This window comes from Maylandia zebra, linkage group LG5 (genome assembly GCF_041146795.1).
Source record: "Maylandia zebra isolate NMK-2024a linkage group LG5, Mzebra_GT3a, whole genome shotgun sequence".
Lineage (NCBI taxonomy): Eukaryota > Metazoa > Chordata > Actinopteri > Cichliformes > Cichlidae > Maylandia > Maylandia zebra.
This window is the reverse complement of record NC_135171.1, coordinates 23,645,876-23,669,672: the sequence shown is the minus strand read 5'-3', so window position 1 is coordinate 23,669,672 and position 23,797 is coordinate 23,645,876. Positions and strand designations below refer to the sequence as shown.

Sequence of the window (23,797 nt, the reverse complement as noted above, 5' to 3'; positions counted from 1 at the left end):
AAACTCTCATTTTTTAAGTGTTATTCATGCATTTTTATATCTTAGATGAAGCACAGTTTTACATTTACTAAAATAAATGTAGGACTTTTCATATTTATTCATGTCACTGGGGACTCCAAAAAGTCCTCAGTGACAACAAACAGAAAGCAGCAAGACAGCAGAAGAGCTTATAAATACATAAGAGTTGTTTGACTGGGCTACATTCTCTAATCTGCCTCTTCCTTCTATGCTCCCTCTTGTCTCTTTTTAAATGCAAGGAGGGCCAGTGGATGGAGATGCACTAACATGCAGGAGTGACTGCAGCACTACCATAGTGCAGAACAGGAAAGCTATGATTGCAGTACACTGTGTGACATCATTCTTTGCTGATGGTGCTATTACCCTATTATCTCTTAACACAGAGATGGAGGTGCACTCTGGCCCTGGTTTTTACTCCTTTAGGTGCAACAATGAATTATTTTAATGATCTTTTCATTTTCCTTTTTGTGTCCAACAAACCACAATCCCAAACATCACAAAAGACCAAGATAACAAACAAGTTCACATGTTATAAGCTCCAGGGAACAGTTGGCCTTTTTGCTTAAATGACTTGAAACATTAGCCCGAAATGCTTGGTGATTAATTGTCTGCTGGATGACAATAATTGCTTTAGCTCTAGAGAAATGTAATTAAATTGCAAGTATAACCAAATCACTTGTGGCCGACTATGGACTTCCTGAAGATCTGTGCAACTATTTTTAGAGGTTTAACTGTGTTTCATTTGATTTCAGGTACAAGTGCTTGATTCCATATCATTTTATTCTTTTTGCTGAATAAAAAAGATGGATTACGTTAACAGGATTTTTTTTACTTTATGTCTTGCAGGAAAGCTAATTCGATTGTACTTTATTTATATAGTGCCAAATCGCAACAACAGTTGCCTCAAAGTGCTTAATTTTGTAAAGTAAAGACAGTAATGCAGAGAAACCCCAACTATCAGACCTAACTAATAGCAAGCGCCATGTCAATAGTGTGAAAGAAAAACTAACTTTTAACCGGAAGAAACCTCTGACAGAACCAGGCTCAGAGAGGGGCAGCCCACTACCATGATGGGCTGGGGGTGAGGAGAGGAAGACAGGACAAAAGACAGGCTGTGGAAGACATAGATTAATAATGATTAAATGTAGAGTGGTCTATAAACACACAGTGAGTAAAAAAAGATAAGTGAAGAAGAAACGCTCAGTGCATCATGGGAAGCCCCCAGTAGTCTAGCCCTATTGCAGCATAATTAAGGTAGTACTGAAAGTTTTAAAGCTAATATTAAAAGAGAGGGTGTCTGTCTTACAAATCTCCTGTTAAGATTGCAAATATAATATTATTGGATTATTTCTAGCCACACCATTGGCTGGAAACTGCTTTGACACAATGTTTTGAAGTCTTTCAGTATTATTTTATTTTCTCTGACTTTCAGCAGGCTCACAAAAGCGAAACTTCAAAAAGTAGTCAGGCATCTCAAACACACACTTCGCTTTGTTTGGTGTCTCCATCATTTAGGTTACTAAACAAACGGTCCATAAAGGAAACGACGTGCTCTGAATCAGGGATGCCTCACTGCTCTCCAGTCATGCGCCCTGGAGGTCTCGGGCCAGGGGAATTTGCGCCGTGGTGTCTCGAGGCTCGCTTGAGATAAGTGACCACCGTGCACGCGCACGTACGAGCCACACAAGTCACCACCCATTGCGTCAGCGCGCTCCCTCACCCTCTCCGTCAGCGCGCGTGCTCCGTGCGGGATGCTGAATTGTAGGTGATGATGGCGGAAGGGGAGCACCGCTGAGTTTCATCTGAGTTTTCACCACAGCTGTAGAACCATCTACAACATCGTTTCTGTCCATCGAGACCTATCCCGAGGCGATGGGGAACGAGGCCAGCATGGAAGGGGAGGGACAGGCGGGACAGCCCGGCCCCGCCGTCCCTGCAGCAGGGGCTCCGGCTTCCATTTCAGCACCACCGGACTCTGGACAGCTCATCAAGCCCAGCAATGGAGCGCCAGCCGGAGGAAGTGGGGCTGGACCCGGGCCGGGGATTAACAGGTAGCAGCAATAGCTAGGACGCTTCTCCGCCAAAGTGTGGAGAGGAATCAGGGAGGCTACACGGCAACGTGGTGTGTAGCGTACATTAGTAGCCTAACGATGTGCAGCGTAGATATAGGATCAACCGACTGCGTGTAGATAGACTTGAATGGGTGCTAAATTATTTATTTCAATATCACTGTCAACACAATTTACCACCACCCCCCTTTCAGACCAATTTATGCTTTTTATTTGTAATTTTTTTGGCAGCACCGCCCTGTTAATAAGAAAATTAATATGCAACGGTCTCGATGTGCAATCAATAAAACGTAAATATGCTCTCAGACGTCTGAAGTAGGAATTTACGCCCGTTTTCACGGTGTCTGTCCCGAGGCACCAGCAAGTATCATGAATGAAAGAGCGACGTAGTGAGGCAGTGTTAAGTATATATATATATCTATATATATCTATATCTATCTATCTATATATATATATATATATATATATATATATATATATATATATATATATATATATATATAATAATTGTAAATGATTCAAAGTGCACTAGATCTCACGTTGAAGGGCTCGATCGCTTCCATTACATGATGATTTCCACCGAGCATGCCTCGACATCAGTGCTAGTAAATAGAGAGTCATGACAAATCACCCTCCACCTTGCAAGGAGACGTCTGTAGGATGACAAAGCTACCCTTAGATATCGCCAGCGTCAGTGGAAGAGCAGTGCCAGAGAGCATAACCCACAGCTGTCCCAGTTAACAGATCTCAGTCTCAGTCTCAAATCAATATGCATCCGGTGAAAATTGTTTTTTCCACTTTTCTGTGTACTGCACAGAAGAGAAAAAAAAGAGCGTGATTTCCTCTCCTCAAGAGTGGTGCTCGCATCTCACCACAAGAAACCCAGACACTCAGTTCAGACGCGTTATGGCGTTGTGGCAGCTTCTCATGTGACAGCATCACCTTCAGATTAACAGGAACATACACTACATGAACCCCTACTCCCCCTAACACCCTCCCACCACCCCTTGCTGGCTTATACTGACAGCAATGTCGGCTAATAAAATATTAGCCTTTCCCAAAAGCCAGCACAAATCATTAGTGTGATCACATGTAGCAGCCTGCAGGTCTGTGTTTTCTGTGTGGGTGTGTGGGAGGGATTGCCCTTCCAACAAGATCTGATGTTGCCTTAATTATACAGTTCAGCAGTTGTAGACCTGAATATGCACATGCACAGTCACAGTCACAGCTGCGTCTTACATTCGCCACACCTGCTTACAGTCTCTTTCCATAGATTTTAGCCTGATATTCAAAGCTATGTGCTGATTTCTTAGTGCAACAGACGTCTGGTTTTTGATGCCTTTTTTTTTTTTGCATTGCGCTGCTGCTTAACTTCTTTTTATTCCACAGTGAGTTTTAGTGGGCTTTTTATGTGTGGTCTGCAAAAGGACACCGTACGCTTTTAATAATGTCCAGTCTTCTTCGTGTTTCTGTTCGTCCAAGCATTTACCGTTCATCCCATCTATTCACTTTGGAACAGGTTTAAATCCTCATAGCTCCCTTGTAACCTCATGATTCTTTTATATCTTGATTTCTCTCTGGTATCCACCCTAAGGTATCTCATAAAGTGATGTCTACTGCTGAGAGACTGAGTGTACTAAAAGACCGAGGGAGGCATTATAAGAAATCGGCTGGGAGAGAGACAGAGAGTATATCATATGACTAATTTAAACAGTCTTTTTAAGATTGTGGCTGCACATTCAGTCTGAATCTTGCCTTAACATATTCCTTTACAAAGACCTTGTGAGTGTTTAAGAAATAATGAGACAACGCCTGGGTTGAGACTGTAGATAGGAGACTTTCATCTGAATGAAAATGAGGTGCACCATTTTATGGGTTTGCCTATTAATATCAGTAAGGGTATAATATGCTTTATATAGCTTTATTCAAAAGCAAGTTCCACGTAGGAGGTTTTTGGGACCAATTCTGACAGTTTTACACTTTATTTACTGCAGTTAGAGAACTCTATCTGAGCCCCTGTATGAGTCTGTGAAGCTAGGGGAGCCACTCTTCTGCTTCTTCTCTTATCATAACAGCTTTGACTAAGTGCATAGTCATCCTGACTTATTGACCACAACTGAAAGGCAGTCTGACACAAGCTCCAAATAGTTCCTGTTTACAGCGATGAGCTCAGTGTCCTGCTGCTTTGGCATCTCCTTATTATCAGTCTAAAAACTCAACTGGTGGAGAACTGATATTGATATTAAATGCGGGTTTGAGTATTGATACTGGTACTTTACGAACCCAGACACAAGCAGAGTGCATGAAACCAATCACAAGTAATGGATACACTCAAATTCAAAGACTTTGAGCACACTCCAAATGCAAAGCAGTTCATATTGTTTATCACCAGGGAGGGGCATTTATAGAATATCATTGCTACCAATACTGTTTTTGATTCTGATTATAGGTTAGCGCCTTCACCTTTTCTCTTATTGATTCCTGATTTGTTTCTTTGTGGAAATAAGAAGTCCTACACAGTTTTTCAGCATCAGCACAATTGTTACATTATCTCTGTGGCTGAACACATTATAGTAACCGAGTAAAAAAAAAAAGACTCAGTATGAGTTTGACATCATTGTTAGTCAATGCATAGCTGTCAGAAAAACAAGCCAGCATTGTTAAACGAATTGATAAGCTGGGAGGCAAAAGATTTAATTATTTGGAACCAGTTCTTCATTGGCACCCTTACTAACGACACTGTTATAAACAGAAAATGGATGTCTACCAGCGCTGCTACTTTATGGCAAAAAATCACAATCAGTTATTTTTGTCTATAATGAGATCGCGATTATTTAACACAATTACTCACAGATGGAAAAGAATAGCGGCATTATCAAACTTTCAAAAAAGAAGAAACTTATTTTATCAATTAAACTGATTTTTTAAAAATACGTTTTACTCGTGAAGCTGGCTAAAACCACATATCCAAGTCAAGTACCATCTTCTTTGTGTTTCCAGGCTGTTCTGCGGATGAAACTGAACTTGGATGCCACGTTGAATATTTTGGCAGCGCAGACACTGTGTCCAGTCTAGTCACAACTACACACTGGATGCGTTTTGCCATCAGAGTAACAATCGCCACAAAACACAATACAGCTGTAGCTCACAGCTTGCGTGCTGTCTTTGAGGTTGCTTTTTGAAGGAACCTCTGCGTGATTTTTTGGGAAAGACCATTTGATGTACTGAACCATGTTTCACATTTATGATGTGAGGCATTGCAGGATAAACTTAAAAGTTTCATCACTGCAACTACTACTTTTACATTTGTCCAGCAAGATTGGGAATATGTTGGCTCTAGAGTAAGCTTTCCCCTCATCTATGACTTGGCTGCTCATCATTTTTTAGGGGCAGCCAAGCTTGTCTGATGTTAAAGTATGAAAAGTGGTGTAAATAATGAAATCAAGAAGTGCTGTGCCCTCTAACAAAGCTACGTAACGTTGTCAGAGATGCTGTAATACACGCTTTATAACATTGATTTGGATCTTGTTGTCACAGCTTTTTTGGCAGGTTTGACCAATTGAAAAAACTAATTGAAAATCATTCATTCTGTGTCTGACATCTTTTCTGGTTGTTAGTGGCAACAACTAATAATCACTTTTTCTTATTTTTATATATTTTTTTGCAGAAATTGCTTAAATGTGTGCCAACCCCTGCTTTGTTCCTCTTTAACCCCGATGATTCACTTACACGCAGAAACACTCTTGTCTAATGTCCAGCAGCCATTGAATGACAGAATTAAATCTGCCCTGCTGGATAATTATGAAGCTGTAAGTGTTTCCTTCTGGGAAATAAACATAACCTTGTTACATTTTCTTTCTTTCCTTTTTCTTTTTGATGTGACGTACCCAGCGCTGATTGAAAAACAAGTGCGATAGTTGTTGATGCTTTTCGACAAACAGATACTTAATGGTGGATTTACATTTTACTGATACACTGAACATGCAATTGGACATTCGCATCAAATAATGCCATTAATCATGTGCACATCTCATTCATCACCCTAACCCTTTCTACTCTGACCTTTAAATACTGCTAAATGGGAGGCACATTCATTCAGAAGCCTCAGCTACAGGTTCATTTCCAACAGAGAGAAAGCCTAAACCAGATACAAACATACACTACATCACAAGTATTTAAACTATCATCCTGTAAAAATAGCCCTGATTTGCCGTGGACATGGGCTCTCTGGGGAATCTTGTTGGGTGCACTTAGTTGCCAGTTGAGGTCTCTGTGGATCAGACTGTTCACACTTGGGACCTGGGAGTTATGAGAGCAGTGTAGTGTGACTAGATGGTCAGTATTTGTCTTTGAGTGGTTTTAATGTTGTGTCTGTAGCATCTCCACTGTATAGACTCTGAAACTTTATCCAGCTAAAATTAAGCACACATCAGTCTGATGACTACCCCTCTACCAACGGACCTAATTGGCACACCAGATGTCAGTGCGAAGACAATTTTTAATCCAAATGATAAAAGTAAATATAAATGAATGCCTGCTGTTTATTGTATAGCTGCAGTGGTTTTTATTGTTCAGTAAACCCTTTCAAAGCAATGTAATGGGTTGGTATATTGTATAGGCCAGTAATTAGATTTTTATTAGGACAATGAGTACTGTTAGTTAAAACATGGACTATATGAAACTTTGCTGGGAGGAAAGATGGAAATGCACAAAAACAGCAAGACTACTACATTTTGGAAAAAAAAGCTTTGATTTGATGTTAAAGGGAGCTGATGTTATTCTGTATTTAAACTGAAAACCGACTTGAACATTAGATGCTGATCAAAAAGGCTCTCAGCCATGACTCTTATGCTGGATATTTAATAGTGGATTAAGTTGAATTACTATGTCTATGGCCATCACTGTGCAAACAGCACTTTCAGTCTTTGTGGATACCCTCCTGTGCTAAAGTATTGACAGGATTAGCATGACTAGTTTTGTCTCACCTGTCTCGCATTACATCGCCAGTCTGTCAATGCCCACTGCATGTGTTTTAGCAAGCACCTAAAGGATGTACTACAGATAAGAAATCACACTCATATCTGTTTAGTCAGTATTAGGGACCTCAAAGTAACTAGCTAGATTAGCTTAGCCTGAAGCTTGGGAAAATATCAAAAACAGCTCTGTCTGAGGGTAATGATAAAAACATGAGCATTTTTTCAGTACAAATTTCTCATGTGACATCATGCACACATTGCTTAATTTGTCAGACATATTGGATGTGATACAACCACCGGTTGCTAGGGCTAAATGTGTGCACCCCAACTGGTTGGCAGGTGTTTCCTGGAGGTTTCTGGCTGTTGCTGGATGAAATCGTTTGCTTTGGGTGCTAGCACTGCAACAGACTGGCGTGGTGGTGTACCCCGCCTCTTACCCTATGGCAGCTAGGATAGGCTCCAGCCCTCCCACGACCCTGAATTGGATAAACAAAAGAGGATGGATGCATGGATGCTAGCAGACTGTCACAGTTGCGTGTAGTTTTTCATGTTTGTCTAAAAAATACTCACTAACTACTAGCCCAAGGGTGTTATAACTTCAAAAAGTGAGAGGCAAACCTGAGATGGAGAAGGGTCACCTTCAAAGCAAAAATTGTGTCTCAGTGCTGCAGACAAAATGTTTCAGAAGGCGCAACTTTTACTTTGAAGGCAAAGCTTCTCCATTTCTGGTTTGTGTTGTACTTTTTAAAGTTTTACTACAACTTGAAGAGCTTACCAGCATTTGCAGATGAGTGCATCACTCCTATGACAATCAGAAGGAGGTTTTCAGGAACTAGTTGGGGAACAAACATTTGCCCCTAGAAACAGGCGTTTGCTACGGGGTGGACTGTAGACTCGTGTGACTGGAGCTTTATCAATCACTTTCACAGTGATTGCAGTCAACCTCCAGCAAAAAACCTAAAATCTAATGTTTGCCTCATGACCTGTGTTGGACAGATGGCCTGTGTAACCAGGGGCTTATTCGCTTTATTCTACATAGTCAGCGTGATTGTCACGTGTCCAAAAGTTGTCAGCACCTACATGTTTTTTGCTGTTGTCCGTTGCTGGGAAACCTTCAGCTACATTAGACAGGGATAAGATTTTTCACAGTAAAACAGAGGTATGCTAAATGTTTCTCTCTGCAGTTAACTTATATTACTCTTCTCATATGAAAGTGGTAAAAATTTTCCCATCGAATTCTTGGCAATTCAGGGAATAGTGTTTCCTGTAATACTAAAAAATTCCTCTGAGATTTTCATTGTCTTGCATTTCAATTTTTAATTAATGTGACATTGGGATATTGTCACATGGATGATTAAGGCTGAGTAGACAATCTAATCATCTTTCTGCTTATTCGCGATCTAAAGTTTCACATGGGGCTCCCCAGCACGAAAGACTGGCAACACACAAATGCCTTACTATCCACTTTGTGAAGCAGTCTCTAGTGCTTTCGCCACAAAGCCACAAGTTGTTCTCAGTGGATTACCACTTACTGATGGATGAGAACATTTGAAGAAATCTTTTGAAAAAGTGTCCTCAAGTTTAAACTATGCTTTTGACTCTCATTAAGCCATGGTGCCTGAGGCTTTACATAAACCACAAGAGACTCCACTTAGTGCCTCGGTGTTTTAAATTGCAATTATTTTCTGAAAACACCTTGACATAGACTTAAATGTAGACTGCACAGTGGATCAACGGTAAGACGCATCAGCTACTAAAAAATGTTCATTTATCTGAGGGTTTCATGTCTGAATGCTTACCTTCGTAAAATCAGCAGCAGTGGCGGCAATCACGCCGAGTCACACCTGATAACATTAAGTATCCTTTTCAACATAGCGCGTCTGAATGCATGGAGTCAAATCCATTATTGGATTGGCGCACACAACACTGTACTGTGTTTATTCAGAGTGAGAGAGTTTCATGCATTTGTGCACACAGCACAACAGCAGTACTTCATTAATTAGTTATGTGAGATTATCCCTGACATTGAGACAGGATTGATCAGGATCTCACTGCAAATTACATTATGTACTTCACTTCAGGCAGGTGAACTGTAGTTTATAAGCTACATTTGTATATGTACAAGTTTGTATGGATCTATTCCCATAACCACATACACAATGATCAAAACAACTATCGCATTACAGCTGCTAATCAAAGAAAAGTTAAAATAATTCATTATATGTTACTTAGTGTCAGATCTTGCTCATACTACATAATATTGTGTGAAACTGGTAACTGCTCTGTCAATGTTCCCTGAGGATTATTAACATAAAACTGACCCATATGAATCACCGAATGCCTACATTTTAAATATTCATGAAGCCAGCAATGTTACATATCCCATGTCTGAGAAGGAATGAGTGTAGCCTCAGAAGGACTGAAAGTGATGGTCCGCCATAGACTGTCAGCAACTGTGTGAATTTCAAGTTCACAGTCGATAGATGAAAAGTAAAGATTTTCCCGATGGGCTCACTGCAGTAAACACAGAGCTCCTGTAGAGAGTTGAACAAGGTTAGAGTTTTGTGGCAACTCAAGTGTTTGCCAATGAGTCACAATTGCTAACATGCTCTATTTTAATTCCTTTATTCTCCCCATTATCGCCACACTTCCCTCACTGTGGATCCAGGGCTGCTGCTTCGACTGTCTTTGAAGATGACGGCCATGACTAAACAAGGTCTAAGTTGTTATGACAGTGGAAATCCTCCGTTCCTATTTAACTGTTGGCACCAGTGCTTGAAGGCCAGGGTGTGCAAGAAAACCCAAAGTTTACAGTCCTGATACGCCACCTTTGTGCCACCCCAAACAGAATGCTGAGGCGAGAACAGACCAGCTTTAAAGACAAGCACTTTACAGAAAGAGGCACTATAAAATAGGCAGCATTTGATTTACTCCTGGCCTCTGTTTTGAGTGGTCTGCTATCACATCATGAACCACAATACAATCTTTTAATGATATGTGCGCCTAATGCATCTCAGAGCTGAAGGACTCCAAAATGCATCCTTTATGAAGAAGCACTGCTGCTTATTTATATTCAGTAGCTGTTACAGCTATAAAAGCCCACTTAAGAAAAAGTCAAATGCAATGCATTTAAAATATATACTAATTTATTATAAAAGAAAAGGTCAGAAAAACAAAGTTAGGTTCCTTTGTTTTCCTAAGTCTAAACCCGGAAACACCACGTTTCTCTTAATGATGTTCACTATTCTTCTTTCAGTACTTTCAATCACTCCAAAAGGCTGCTGTGGTTATTTTCTTAAAGTTTCTGCATGTTAACAAAAGAAAAAAACCAAAAAGCTCGTAACCCCGTGTAGTTACTTCCAGCAGAGAGTGTAATGAGTTTTTATTTCGGTGTTCTCGTTTATGCAGTAGATGGCCTTGCATTCATGAGTAAAAAATAGCATGGACTGGGTGTTTGCAAATGTGTGCTTATAAGAATAAGCGTGTTAACTGGACTCAAAGACTTTATTTGTCACAGACACAGTGGATATGTGTGCTTCAGTGCAGTCTGATATAGTGATCATAAAGCCATTTCCAGCAAGCGAACCTGAAAAGGATTTTTAAAACGTATGACTTTAAAAGTGTAAAATGTACATAAAGTGTGTAAAACTCAGTCTTGACCTTGCAAAGGGTAATTGAGAGAATAGCTGAGAAGCTTCTTGAGTTTTTTCAGAGCTAAAGCCTTTCCTATCCCTAGACGAATAGAAATATTTCCATGCTCAGTTGGCTCTCAGTAAACAATAGTCTCTTTGTTAAACTGGTTATACTCCTAGCTTAGGACACAGATCTAATGTACACCTTGTTTTGTGTTCTCTTTACCTCTCTGTCAGGCCACCTCCATCAGACTCAGGACCTAAAGCAGGCGGCCAGATCGGTCATGGGACAGGTGACAGGTTGGCTTCCCATGACACCCCACAGCATGCTGCGCCTCATGGAGAGCAAGGCCAGGGCCATGTGGCCAGGAAGAGTCTGCAGGTGGACGTCGGTAGTAGCAGAACTGGGAGGTCCCCTTCTGCGTCCCCAGACCGAGGCAGTGTCCCCACCTCCCCTTACTCTGTGCCTCAAATAGCACCCATGCCCAGCAGCAAACTGTGCCCCGTCTGCAAAACCACCGACTTGATGGGCACTGGGGATGACAAGCCGAACATCAACACCTGCACGCAGTGCCGCTCCATGGTGTGCAACCAGTGTGGCTTCAACCCAAACCCTGACCTAACAGAGGTAGGTGGATCTGCTTCACCAAGATGTTTTTATTTTCAAGGATTGTTCTCTTTTATCTTTCACTACAGCAGACCAGTGCCACATAGTAAAGGTGAATTCATCTGATTCCCGGTTACTGTCAGTGAGGGAGTTACAAACGTAGTGAGCATCTGCCATGGTGCATTCGCACGGAAACAAAAACATCTCAAATACTGCTAAAAAGGTTAAAAAATGCAACCGTGTAATCGACTGCACAAACATATTTGGAATGAATTCAGGCATACAGCATTGCAGACTGCCTCAGAGCTAAAGAGAATAAAAGGAAGAGGGTTACTCTCTAATGTTGACAAACTGAGCACAAGATTTTCCTTGTAATTTTGATCTGCTTTAAAATAGGACCAAGTCTAAACACCATCAGGTTTTGTTTGTTGTCACATGATTGTATTATTTTCATCATCAGTCAAATATGTGTACTGCACGTCTAAAGTCCTGTCAGTATAAACTTACCTGGGACGTTAGGAGGTACACCTTGCTAGTACCACGTTGGATCCTCTTTTGCCTTCAGGCCTGTCTTAACACTTTATAGCATAGATTCAACAAGATGATGGAAACATCCCTCAGAGATTTTGTTCCACATGATAGCATCACACAGGTGCTGCAGATTTGAGTACAGTGAAATCATTTTCATATTCATGAAAGCAGTTTGAGATGAGTTGAGCTTTGTGGCATGAAGTGTTCAAGGTTCAACATGTTGTGGGTTCAGAGATGATCTACTGCACTTGGTTGTAATGAGTTGTTGTTTGAATTAGTGTTTCCTTCCTTCCATCCTCCTCTGACCTATGGCATCAACCAGCCACCTTTGCTTTTTTGGACCATTTTCTGTAAACCCTAGAGATGGTTGTTTGACAGGAGATCACCAGTTTCCAAAACACTCACATACCAGACCAGCCCATCCATCAGACAACAACAGTTTCAACTTCAGCAGGTCGTCTTGACTACATGCCTAAACATGATTGGTTGCTGCCATGTGATTGACTCTTTATGATGAACAGGTGTACCTAACAAAGTGGCTGGTGAGTGTACAAACTGACTCACTTGTTGCTGTAGTGGAGGTCAGTCATTGGTGTCCTTTGCTCCTACGGGTTATCAGTAATTGAACTCAGTACCTGCTCACTTTCCAACAGCTATTTCACCAGCTGTCGCCATGGTCTCTGGCTGCTGCACTGCCAGTCTTTTCCTCTACACCCTTTGTAACGTCATAGTGGTGTATGCATTTTTTTTTGAAGTGGGTGATTCAGGTGCTACAATTTGGTTTAATTTGTCTTTTGAATGTTATTTCTCATTGACATTTATGAGTAATGCTGTTGATGACAATTGTTATCAAGTTGGCTCTGACTGACTCATGGGTTGAATTGCACCAAATGAATGGGAGTCAAGATGTGAATTAGATGCATGTTGTTTGAGAGCTGTGAACTTCTGCTCCAGCCATGATTTCTCTTGATAGGTGGAGTATTTAATAGTTTGGTTGGCTTATAATCTTTCATCTGCAAAGACCTGGTTGCATGCACTTTTCCAAGGTGCATAGTAATATATTACTCACCCCCTACTAGCCATAATAAATCAGAGGCTCTTACCTCTAGAGCAAACTCTGTTGTTTATTCAGCTAATCTATCTTTACATAACACTTATGTGAAGTATATTGTGCCTGTATATTATACATCCATCCTTTCTGACAAGCACATCCTAATCATGCCCAGAGCCTCTTCTGAAAAATCTGAACAGATTCTTATATCATCCCAAAAAAGGAGCACAACACATTACCCCATCATTCGCAATCATTCATATGCGTCTAAACACTCATCGCTGTTAACAGGTAGCTAAGAAAGCCTATTGCCTTCATCTGAAAATAAATCACTTGCCTAATTTGAATTAGGCCATGCTTCACTGTAACTGTGAGTCAAGTGTGGCTGTGTCATCTGTCACAAAGTTTCAAATCAACTTCACTGAGTCATGTTGCAAATTGAAGCCAAGAAGCAATGTCAGTTACGCTGGCCTACAGGCTATCAGAGCGACCGTAGGCTGAGTAAATATTAGGATGCAGAATATAATGTTTAGGTTTTTTGAACGATAAATGCGTGCATGTAAATGTACTGCCCAATGGGTGTGTGTAAGCTTGATGACATGTATGCATCGGGTGCATAAGAGAGGAGACTGCAAACGTTGGAAGAAGAAAGCAGTGGGAAATGGAAAGATGAGAAATAAAAAAGCATGGACCAAAGTGGAAACAGACAGTAAAGAGTAGCTCATGGCAGGGAGTGAAGGAGAGCATGGCAGTAAAGAGAACAGCGGAGGTGGGTGCTTTTCAGCTCAGGCTTGGTGTGCTTGTCAGATCCTGACAGAGAGAGAGAGAAACAGGGAGGGAAAATGTCCAGCCTCTGGAGACCTGAAGATTTACCCCCTTAACCTACTTAGGATGGATTTGGCTTCAGCCTCACTACAGCATATCTAAAACAGCCTTATCACTCATCAGGGAAACTGATGACAACCAAGGTGATGATAATGCAGAAGATGACGATGACAGGAATTACGATTACAGTGATGGGAACTGGCCCAGAGAAAGGATAGCCATAGCAAGGCTGTGTCAAAATCCACACAGGGATTCTCTTGATTCTTAATAGTAAAATATTTGTATATAAACATATATCCTGTCCTGTATAATAACAAGGTTTTGGGATTTTCTGAGATTATAATCTTGTTTTCATTTGAACATTTGGTGTTTTGTGTGAAAAATTACCTGAAGAATTTTCTCATTCGTTGTAGTTTCAGGATTAGACCTGTGATGACAACACACTATTAGGACCACTTCTTGTGCAAGAGATGTGTGTCTGCAAATAGTTTACAGAGACCCACTGAAGTCCCCCAGATTATCAGGATAATATGAGCAAAAATCTGTCATTGAAGAGGATTTCCCATTAAATCACAGAAAGATGGCAGTGCCGATTAAAGTCCTGATAGCTGTGGATGATTTCATGTTTGGATTTTTGAGCACAGACTCAAATAGCGGGGCTAGCCTGGATTTTCTTTTAAGAAGCCACATTATCTTGTAAAGAGAATCTCTCTTCACTCTTTGAGGGGTGAAGATAATTGTTGCGATGCACGTCAGAGCTGTGTTAAACTACCTCTTGATGGTAATGCAATTTGGATGTAAACAGCGAGCGACAAATTGATCTCACAGACCGCATCTGTTACGTGGCTGTCAGTCAAGCTGAGAAGACAAGTTTTATTTAGACATGATAGCTACGAATTCAGACATGCCAGCTATCGTGCACGTGAACTAAGACTTACATGTGACGTGACGTAGGTAGCACCGAAATGAGAAAACGAGAAAGCCAGAAAGGCAAGAAATGAGACGGTCTAAAGGCAGCCTTAGAACAACAAAGAACAAGAGCAGTGAGAGCGATACTGAGAATACCACAGACATTCTCCCCTGACAGTGTTCTCCCACCACCATACAGGGGAACATCTGCTTCATAATTGGTCCAATTTCTATTTATAGACCCTACCCTCCTTCTGTCTGCAACGGTGGCCCGGTCCTGAGAAGCCACAGCTGAAAGAAGGAGGGAGAGGAAGAGAGAGAGAGACAGAGCTGGTTGAAAAAGCTGTGCCGTAGCAGGAGGAGACAGAACGGGAGGAGAAAAAAAAGCATCATCATAAATTAACCGTAATAGCCAGAGTGTTCGTACTGACACTATCTATCTCTGCATAAATTCAGTGTAGGGAGAAAAAATACCCCAACAACAACAAAATGGAGAAACAAATCAGAAAACAATGCTAAGATGCTTTTGAAAACGAAATTTTTTCTTCATACAGTTTGGTGATGAAGACACACCCCTGACATGGAGCTGAAACATTCTTCAAACAAGTCATGAAACAATGACTCTTTAAAGTCTTTGTTTCAGAAATGCCTTGGAGGTTCTTCTCTTTCTTTCTTTTTTTATCAACAATCCCACAAGCTGAAAGAGCAGTTTTAACAAATGCTCCCACACAGAAGCACTCTATCTCCTCATTCGAGTTTAAAATATAGCAGGTAGGTGGCCACAGTTTACAGTTGCAGTAGATAGATTTAGCAACCAAACCAAAAGCAGTAATATCGATTTGGACTCTACAATAAAATGTTTCCAATCAAGATCAGACAAAAAGCTTCAGTAATCAGATGAAACAGGCAGACGTTCAGTATAAAAAGAAAGAGAGAAACCCACTGTACATCTGTTAGGCACCAAACAGCAGACTGGCCTCGTAGACACTGTGTACTGAAAACCACAGATTAGATTACCGCGCTATTGTCATTGTTAGTTAGTGAAGGCCCACTTTCTAGCTTCAAACGGAGAATTTTTGCCATCTTGGTTTTGAAACTGGACACAATGAGTGAGGCACAGGGCTGACTAAAAAACTGAGGCTCACTACATACTCTTTGGATAGTCATATGTCTGACAAACGGAAAAAAAACAACATCCCTCTAAAAGGCATAAATTCAATTACCCTTGAAACTAGAAACTGAGACCACAAACTGATCAGGAAAACATATACTGGGTGCACAGCTGGACGTCTTTTGTACACAAGCTTACAGTTAAACACTACATTTCTCAGTCAGACATGGGACTGTTTAAATCGACTTTAATGCTCTAAAGTTCTAATCCCAAGGCTGAAAATCAATTTTCTCAAGCGACACCAACCGGGGAGAGCAAGCTGTCCATAGTGTCATAAGTAAACATTCTGTAATTTTCAAGCGTGCTCGAAGGCAGCTTTGTGGGTTGTGAGTGTTTCAGGTATGGTATTGATCCCAGTTTGACCTTAAACTTGTGATTACTTCTAAACTTTTAGAAAGTGCGCTGTGTTCTTCAAACTGAGGGCCACTTGAGTTTTTTGCTGAGCTAAAAGGAATAAAAGAAGGAGTCTATCTGCATATGTGTGACTGTTTATATTTCTTAAATAGAGTTCAACCAGTCTGCTTCCTGTTCGGAAGGTGAATTTGTCATATGGTGTAGAGCAGCTTGAATGCAGACTCCTGAACAAACTGATGATGAATCCAGAAACAGGCAAATATGGTCCAAAATCCAAAAGAATAACACAGGTGCCTCACACACCCACACACGTAACAAAAACAAGAGGATTATATATTTAGTCGGAGTAACACAAACACACAGGTGTACTGTCTCTCTCGCACTCACGGCAGGTACACAGTATGATGCTACAAAGAACTGAGGCCAGGTAATCGAGGAAAGTGGACACAGGAGGGTGACGAGACACAGCTGAAACTGATTAAAACAACACAAGGAAGTAAATACAAGGCACAAGAGACAAATGACTACCAAAGTAAAACAGGAAGTGAGTAACAGAAACACAGAATATAAAGCACTTCACAAAAGAGGACTAATAAGATCTCATAGAAAACAACAAGGAATCAAACTGAAAGAACTGCTGGAGAAGAAAGGATGTGTACTGTTGAATATTATTATAGTTTTCATTTTTTGTTGCTAGAAATTGTGGAGATGCAGAGTAAAATTCTTAATTTTTCCCATAGCTGAGGCCTTGCACTATTTGGACAAAAATATTGGGTCACACCCCTTAATCTTTGAATTCAGCTGTTTACTGTGCCATTGCCATGGGTGTGTAAAAGCAAACAACGGGCCATGAAGTCTTTCTTTACAAACATTTGGGAAACAATGGGTCATTCTAGAGAGCTCGATGTATTTGAGCATGATACTGTAATATGATGCCACCGTTGAAACAAATCACTTCTTTTTTTTTTTTAAATGACATCAGAAACAGCAGTATGCGACATTACGTGATGGCAGAGCTTCAGTTCATCCTTTGTCATTTTTTTTTTTTTTTTTTTTTAATAAATAGGACAGGGGGAATGAATGAGAGAGAGAGGGGGAGAGAAAGAAAGAAAACCCAAGGGGAGAAGAGACGGTGAGAAGGGGGGGGAAGAGAGACAAAAAAAAAAAAAAAACTCCTGGGTCACCTGTATGGAGAAAAAACAAACAAACAAACAAACAAACAAACAAACAGAGGAGACAGCAAACAACAAAGAGCAACATAATAATAGAGAAAACAAAGCACCATCACAATAAACTAGCTAGTCATAGATATCAGTATTTACTAAGTAATAAACGATATTGTGCAGCACGCAAGATAGACAGCGCACAGTGTGCTTTGAGGCAGCAGCCAAGAAAGCTTTAGTCCGCGTCTGTGAATACCCATGTGTGCATACCTGTGTGGATCAGCATGCTTGCATTCCAAAGGTTTCTCCATGTAATGATCTGCTAGGGAGTGTGGGGGGGCCACAGCCCCATCCTCCAGGGTGTGAAGCGGGTATGGAGGAGATCAAAACTCCAGACATCCAGAGGCCCCCAGAACACAAGAGACCATGGAAGACCAACAGAGGGGCAGCCGCGCCACTGTTCCAGTAAGAGCTGAGGAGAGTCCCAGATGAGGGCTCACTCAGCAGCCGCGGAGCAGAAGCCAGGGGGGGTTGCAGTGACGCGCCCGTGAGCTCCGCCGGCCCCCAGCTGCGCCTGAGTGACCGAGCCCTAGGCCGAGAGGCCGGGGGCACCCCACCTCCAAAGGGGCCCGAGCGAGCCCCAGGCCCCAGGCCCCGACAAGCGGCCGCCAAGGAGTGAGCCGGTGTGTACCCGGACGCCCACCCCCAGACACAAAGAACCACCAACACACCGACACCTGAGGGAGTCCGCCACCGGCAGGGGAAGTGGTGGTGGGTGGAGATAGGCCTCCAAACCTTGGAGGGCCTGAGGTGTCCCCAGAGAGGTGGCGTCTGATACCCAACCTGACATATAGACACAGACATACAGGCACACACAGACACAAACATCCATTCCCACCCTCATGCTCTCATATGCACTCACTCCACACTCAACCAACGTGGAGACAGACATAAAGAGACGCTGTACACACAATCACACTCCCCAAGCGTACTCTACAAACCGGGTCTAGGTACCCTTGCCCCTGGAGGGGGGAATTGCACCCAGACCCAGGTGGTGTTACCCTTTTCCCTGCGGTGGGGAGAGGCAGACCACCCCGACTCCGCAGCAGCAGGGAGGCCCCACACCCCAGACCGCAGTCGGACGGCCAACTCCTCCTACTAGCCCCCCCGCTCCAGCAGGCCGCAGAGAATGGGGGTGGGAGAAGACTCCAAACCTCCCTCCACCCGCTCATTGTAGTGTTGATGCATATGTGTTCTAAGGTGCAATTAAAACCCAGGAGGGCATGGAGCTACCTGCCAAGGAGCAGCAGGTAAGCGCATGGTCCCTCCTGCTAGCCCTCAATGACTAAGTGTATTTAAAATTGAGAGGTGGGCAACGACGTCAGGGGTGAGGTATACACCCTGATGGTGATTTGGACTCCGTGATTGTGCCCACCCCCAAGATCCTATATGTATGTGTAATGAGAGTGTGAATAATGTGAATGTCTAAGTTGTGGGATAAAATTGAGGCAGAGGCAGCCAGAAGGGGACAGGGGGGGGGGTAGCCTCCTCTGCACCCTGGTGACATACCCCCACTCCAAGGCCCTGCATGTGTGGGTGGTTGTGGTTGTGGTTTTTTTTTTTATAAAAAAAAAAAAAAAAAAAAAAAAAAAAAAAAAAAAAAAAGAAACAAATCACTTCATGATGATTTTTTTTTTACCTCCTAGATATTTCATAATCAACTGTGAGTGGTGTTATTGCATAGTGGAAGCGTTCAGGAACCACAGCAACTCAGCCCAAGTGTTTAGAGAACGGGGTTGCTGAGTGTTGAGGCTCATAGTGCGTAAAAGTCACCAACACTCTGCTGACTCAATAACTTCCTCTGGCATTAACATCAGCACAAAAACTGCGCCGGCAGCTTCTGGGCATGGGTGTAAGACGTAGTACTTGAGTCGATATAGTGCATGTTTGTTTGTGGAATGACACAAACACAAGCGATCTGTTTGAAAGTTTTAAGGTCTTTCAGATTTTCATCACATTAGCACTTAGTGTTTAGTGAGATGACATTTGCCATTAGCAGATGTTATTCTATTTGCCCAATAAACAGTCAGCAAGGCTGACACAGGCAATCGGATTGGCTGATATGTTGGTGCATTGCAGAAAAAATAGTTTTCTCTGTATGTTGCTGTATGTTTTCAGGGACATTATTAGTGGGCATTCATGGTTCTCAAAGTATATTTTTAGCTGATTATTCTGCAGTGCCTGCCTAATTTGGCAGTTCTGCTTCACAAGCTCACTTGGGGTGTTTTTTGTTTAATTCTGTGCTTATTTGTGTCCTTTTGATAAAACAGTAATGTTATATGTGTGTCTGTGCTAACTCTGTTCCACTGGCTTATTTAGGGCCTTTGTTTATAATCACAGTACACATACACACACATTTACATGCAAATATAGAGAAAACTGCAAAGCAAAGTTAGCCTACACATTAAATACAATCTAGATTTTGTCAAATATCAATATAAATAATTAGACGCTACCTGAATCAGCAGTGTGTTTGCTGACAAGCCTCATTCCTTGGTCAACAAAAGAATTCATCACTCACTCAAGCTGCAAGCTGCAGTTGGCCTTTCGAAACGGCCACATTTTGAGTGGGTAATGTATTAGTTATATAAATGTAAATACAGTGATATGGTCATATCAGTGAAGGATAAGTCCATTATACCCCAGAGGAGGCAGAGGACGGTTCCTAATCCCCTCAAATTAATTCAGATATTTAGCGTTAGACTTTTCTAATCCCCCTCTAACTCTGGATGATGTGGCACAAGAGATTCAGTGACATTCAGATCTGGCAAAGTGTAACACAATGAGAATGTTTCATGAATCACTATTAAAGTTTCATTTTAGTGAAAGACGGCATTGCTTCTGTCTGACATGGGTGAGCTGTGAAGAATTTAATGTAGGAAATCAAGATGTCATTTGGTTAGATTTAGAGTAGGAGATAAATCATGTATGAAAATACCATTTAGGGGAATCTCTTCAAGATTCACTTAATTTTAGTGAATGTGATCTTTTTTCTCTCGATCCTTCTAAATTATTCTTTCCATGAAGCTGTTGATCTTTGTGTGTCTTGCTCTCTTTTGATGAGAGATTCATTTTCTTCCGTTTGACGATGCTAAATAACATCAGAGCAAAAAAACCCCCCCAAAAACCAAAACATGTTCTGAAATGAATTTATTTCTGAGTCTACCTACTAGTCAACAAATGTTTTTCCAGGTTTTTCAACAAAAACATTGAGTGCATGTCTTTTGGTCACACCCTAAACTACATGATACAATACATACACTTACACAATATTCAAATAACCATTTAGCCAGTATGATATGCACAGTCGACTATTTAGGTTTTTGGACAATGACACAAATTTTGTAGTTTTTCCTCTGCATACAACCGCAGTGTTTCTTAAATCAAATATTCAATATTTGAATATAATTCTATAGCCTTAATTCTAGGTTTTTAACAAAAGTATTGTATTGACTGTTCGATGTGTGGTTGTTTTCAAGTTTTGAACTTGCACTTTTTAGATGTTCACTGGAGCTCTCTAAACAGAGATGTTGATGCAAGTGAAGGAGGCTGACAATCTGAAATAAACCTGTGAGAGAGATTTGGTAGTTCGGGAGTGTCCATCTGCTTATCCATTTTGGGGTTGTGGGAGCTGGAGCCTACCCTACCTACCATAGGCTACCAAAGGACATACCCTGGACAGGTTACCAGGCGTGTCACAGGGCTAACACACAGAGACAGACAACCGTTCACACTCATATTTGGACCTATAGGCTATTTTTAATTTAATAAAATTTTAGTTATATAGCACCAAATCACAACAACAATTGCTTCAAGACACTTAATCTTGTAAAATAAAGGCACCCTTTGAGCAAGCACTTTGGCGACACTGGAAAGGAAAAACTCAATTTTACCAGGAAGAAACCTCCAGCAGGACTAGGCTCAGGGAGGGGCGGCCATCTCCTCAATTATTTGATGTGAGGAGATGAAGACGAGATTAAGACACACTATGGAAGAGAGCCAGAGATTAATAATAACTAATGATTAAATGCAGAGTAAACTATAAACACATAGTGAGTAAAAAACGTGAGTGAAACAGTAACCCTCAGTGCATCATGGGAAGTATGTGGCGAGAACCCACACAAACATGATGGGGAGAACATGCAGACACACAGAAGGTCCCCTGCGAGATAGTGGATTCAAACCCAGGACCTTCTTGGAGTGTACAATACATTCTTACAAAGACTGAATGCACTGGGCAACTTGGCAACACCAAAACACCTGAAAGGCCACTCTATATATCGACAGCCACTAAACTAAAGTGGATGATTGCAGAATTCTTCCTCTGGTTAAGAAAAACAACAAGTCAAGAACACTCTTGAAGAAGTTGGGGTATTATTGCCAAAGTTTACAGTCAAGAGGCACCCTCATGAGTGCAAATACAGAGGGTTTTACAACAAATGGCCAAATCAGTGGTTACAACCAGCTATTTGATAACAAGAAGGCCAAATTAGACTTTAAACATATAAAAGTGTCTGCTTTGTTTGGGGAAAAAATTATTTGCACAGGTTAACTTGTACCAGAATGATGGGAAAAGAAAATGATGCAATGTTATGATGTGGGGATGGCTGCCAGTGGAACCAGGGCACTAGTATTTATTGATGATATAACTGCTGATAGAAGAACTCTGAAGTGTACAGAGCTATACTCTCTGCTCAGATTAAACCAAATGCTGCAAAACTGATTGGACGGCGCTTTACAGTGCAAATGGATAGTGACCCAAAGCATACCGCAAAAGAAACCCAAGCGTTTCTTAAGAAAAAGAAATGGGATATTCAAGTCAGTCACCTGATCTCAATTCAATTAAGGCCTAGCAGAGTGTCTCAAGGGACGAAACAGCATTTGGTTGCTATGTTTGTTTGTCCAGTTACTTTTGATCGTCTGAAAATGTTAAACCCCTTGAATTAAAACTTTAAGTCTGCACTTCAGTCACATTTGTATTGTCTGATTTTAAATCCACTGTGGCAGTGTGCACAGGCTAAATTACAAAACAATGTGTCATTGTCCAAAAACGTGTGATCCTAACTGCACATGCACGACAAACATACACCATTATATAGAGAACACCGATCAGAAGGTTTGATAATGTAAGTCTTTCCAAACAGTTATATTTGGACATCTCGATGTTGCGCTGATGATTTTAAATAGATAATTTTAACAAAAATAAACAGTATAACATACAGTGTTTCAAGTAATTGTCCTTCCTTTGCAAACCTCTTATCCTATTTACTGTAAATCATTTCATAAGAAAGTGAGACAAAAAGCTCCTTAGTGAACACGTATGTTCAAATAACAAAATAATTATTCTGTGAAACTTATGTCAGGGTTTGGGTGGCTGTTTTTCCACACTGTGCTTTTGGATGTAATCATAGACTGGTTTAAAGTGGACAAACAGTGGGAACTAGGTCAGGAATCCAGCTGAGACACTTCATGCTGCATTTTGCATATACCAAAATATTTTGCAACAAGAACTGCCAGACACTAAATCTGGGACACTGTTTTAATTATTACACCATAACCTACTGCAGTTAAAGTCCATCTTACAGTAGTCTTTTCTGTATGGAAAAATTGCACAGGAATCTTTAGTCAGTTTTCCTAATAGTGCCCTTGTTAGAACTGGACACGCAGAAAGATCACTTTCAGCAGTTTGGTATAATTCTTTGACTCCGTGTTGCAAACAATGACTTCTTTTAGGCCTTCTACTGATTATTTAATCTGTCATCAAACAGGATTGTACTTTGCACTGTTATTGCACATTTGTTGCATGGCCTATCAGACCACAGAAACTTTTCCCTCGCAGCAAATCTTGCTAATTTTCTGGCTGTGTGTGAAACATCCAGACAGAAACATTTGAAATCGAAATGCTCTTGGCTTTTCAGTAATACTCTCAAGTGACAATAATGACACATGATGTACTGTAGACTCAAACGGTATTGCAGAGTGGAGTCTAGAGCTCTCTGTGGCAAAATCTCAAAGGAACTGACTATTAAAAGTTTCATAAAGGTAGCAACAAATCCTTTGCAAGGGAACGGTATTGCATTGCAGTGCACAAGCGTTCATCATATCATGCCGATTTCCTCTACTGTAGATCACGATTTAATGTTATGCACTCTGCACTACTTTCCCGCATACTTATTAATACCATGACTCCCTGCCATTCCCAACACTGCACCAGTATACCTGGTGAGAGAAGTTGAATAGTATGCATGAAAAGAAATTTAACAGCAATTCCCCAACAATGACTCAGGATTTTCATTAGCTTTGTTTCCCTGCTTGGTAACATTCAGGAGTAAAACAGATGTGTTTTATTGAGACTGTTCTCGTGTAGTTGTTTGTAGAGCTGCTTGTGTTTGAGTTTAGCAGAGGCTGGGAGACAAATTGACAGAGAGAAA

The 23,797-nt window shown here is 41.2% G+C and overlaps 1 protein-coding gene across 4 annotated transcripts in view; it reads left to right on the top strand.

The window, feature by feature from the left end:
* The first annotated feature begins 1,751 nt into the window (after positions 1 to 1,751).
* bsnb (bassoon (presynaptic cytomatrix protein) b) overlaps positions 1,752 to 23,797 on the top strand; it is an 81,296-nt gene continuing 59,250 nt past the window's right edge. For all 4 annotated transcript variants that reach the window (XM_014412941.3, XM_023154970.3, XM_012918512.3 and 1 more), the window contains exons 1-2: positions 1,752 to 2,069; positions 10,933 to 11,323. In XM_014412941.3, the coding sequence (XP_014268427.2) occupies positions 1,891 to 2,069; positions 10,933 to 11,323 (570 nt within the window). In that variant the 5' untranslated portion in view covers positions 1,752 to 1,890. The remainder of the gene's footprint in view (positions 2,070 to 10,932; positions 11,324 to 23,797) is intronic.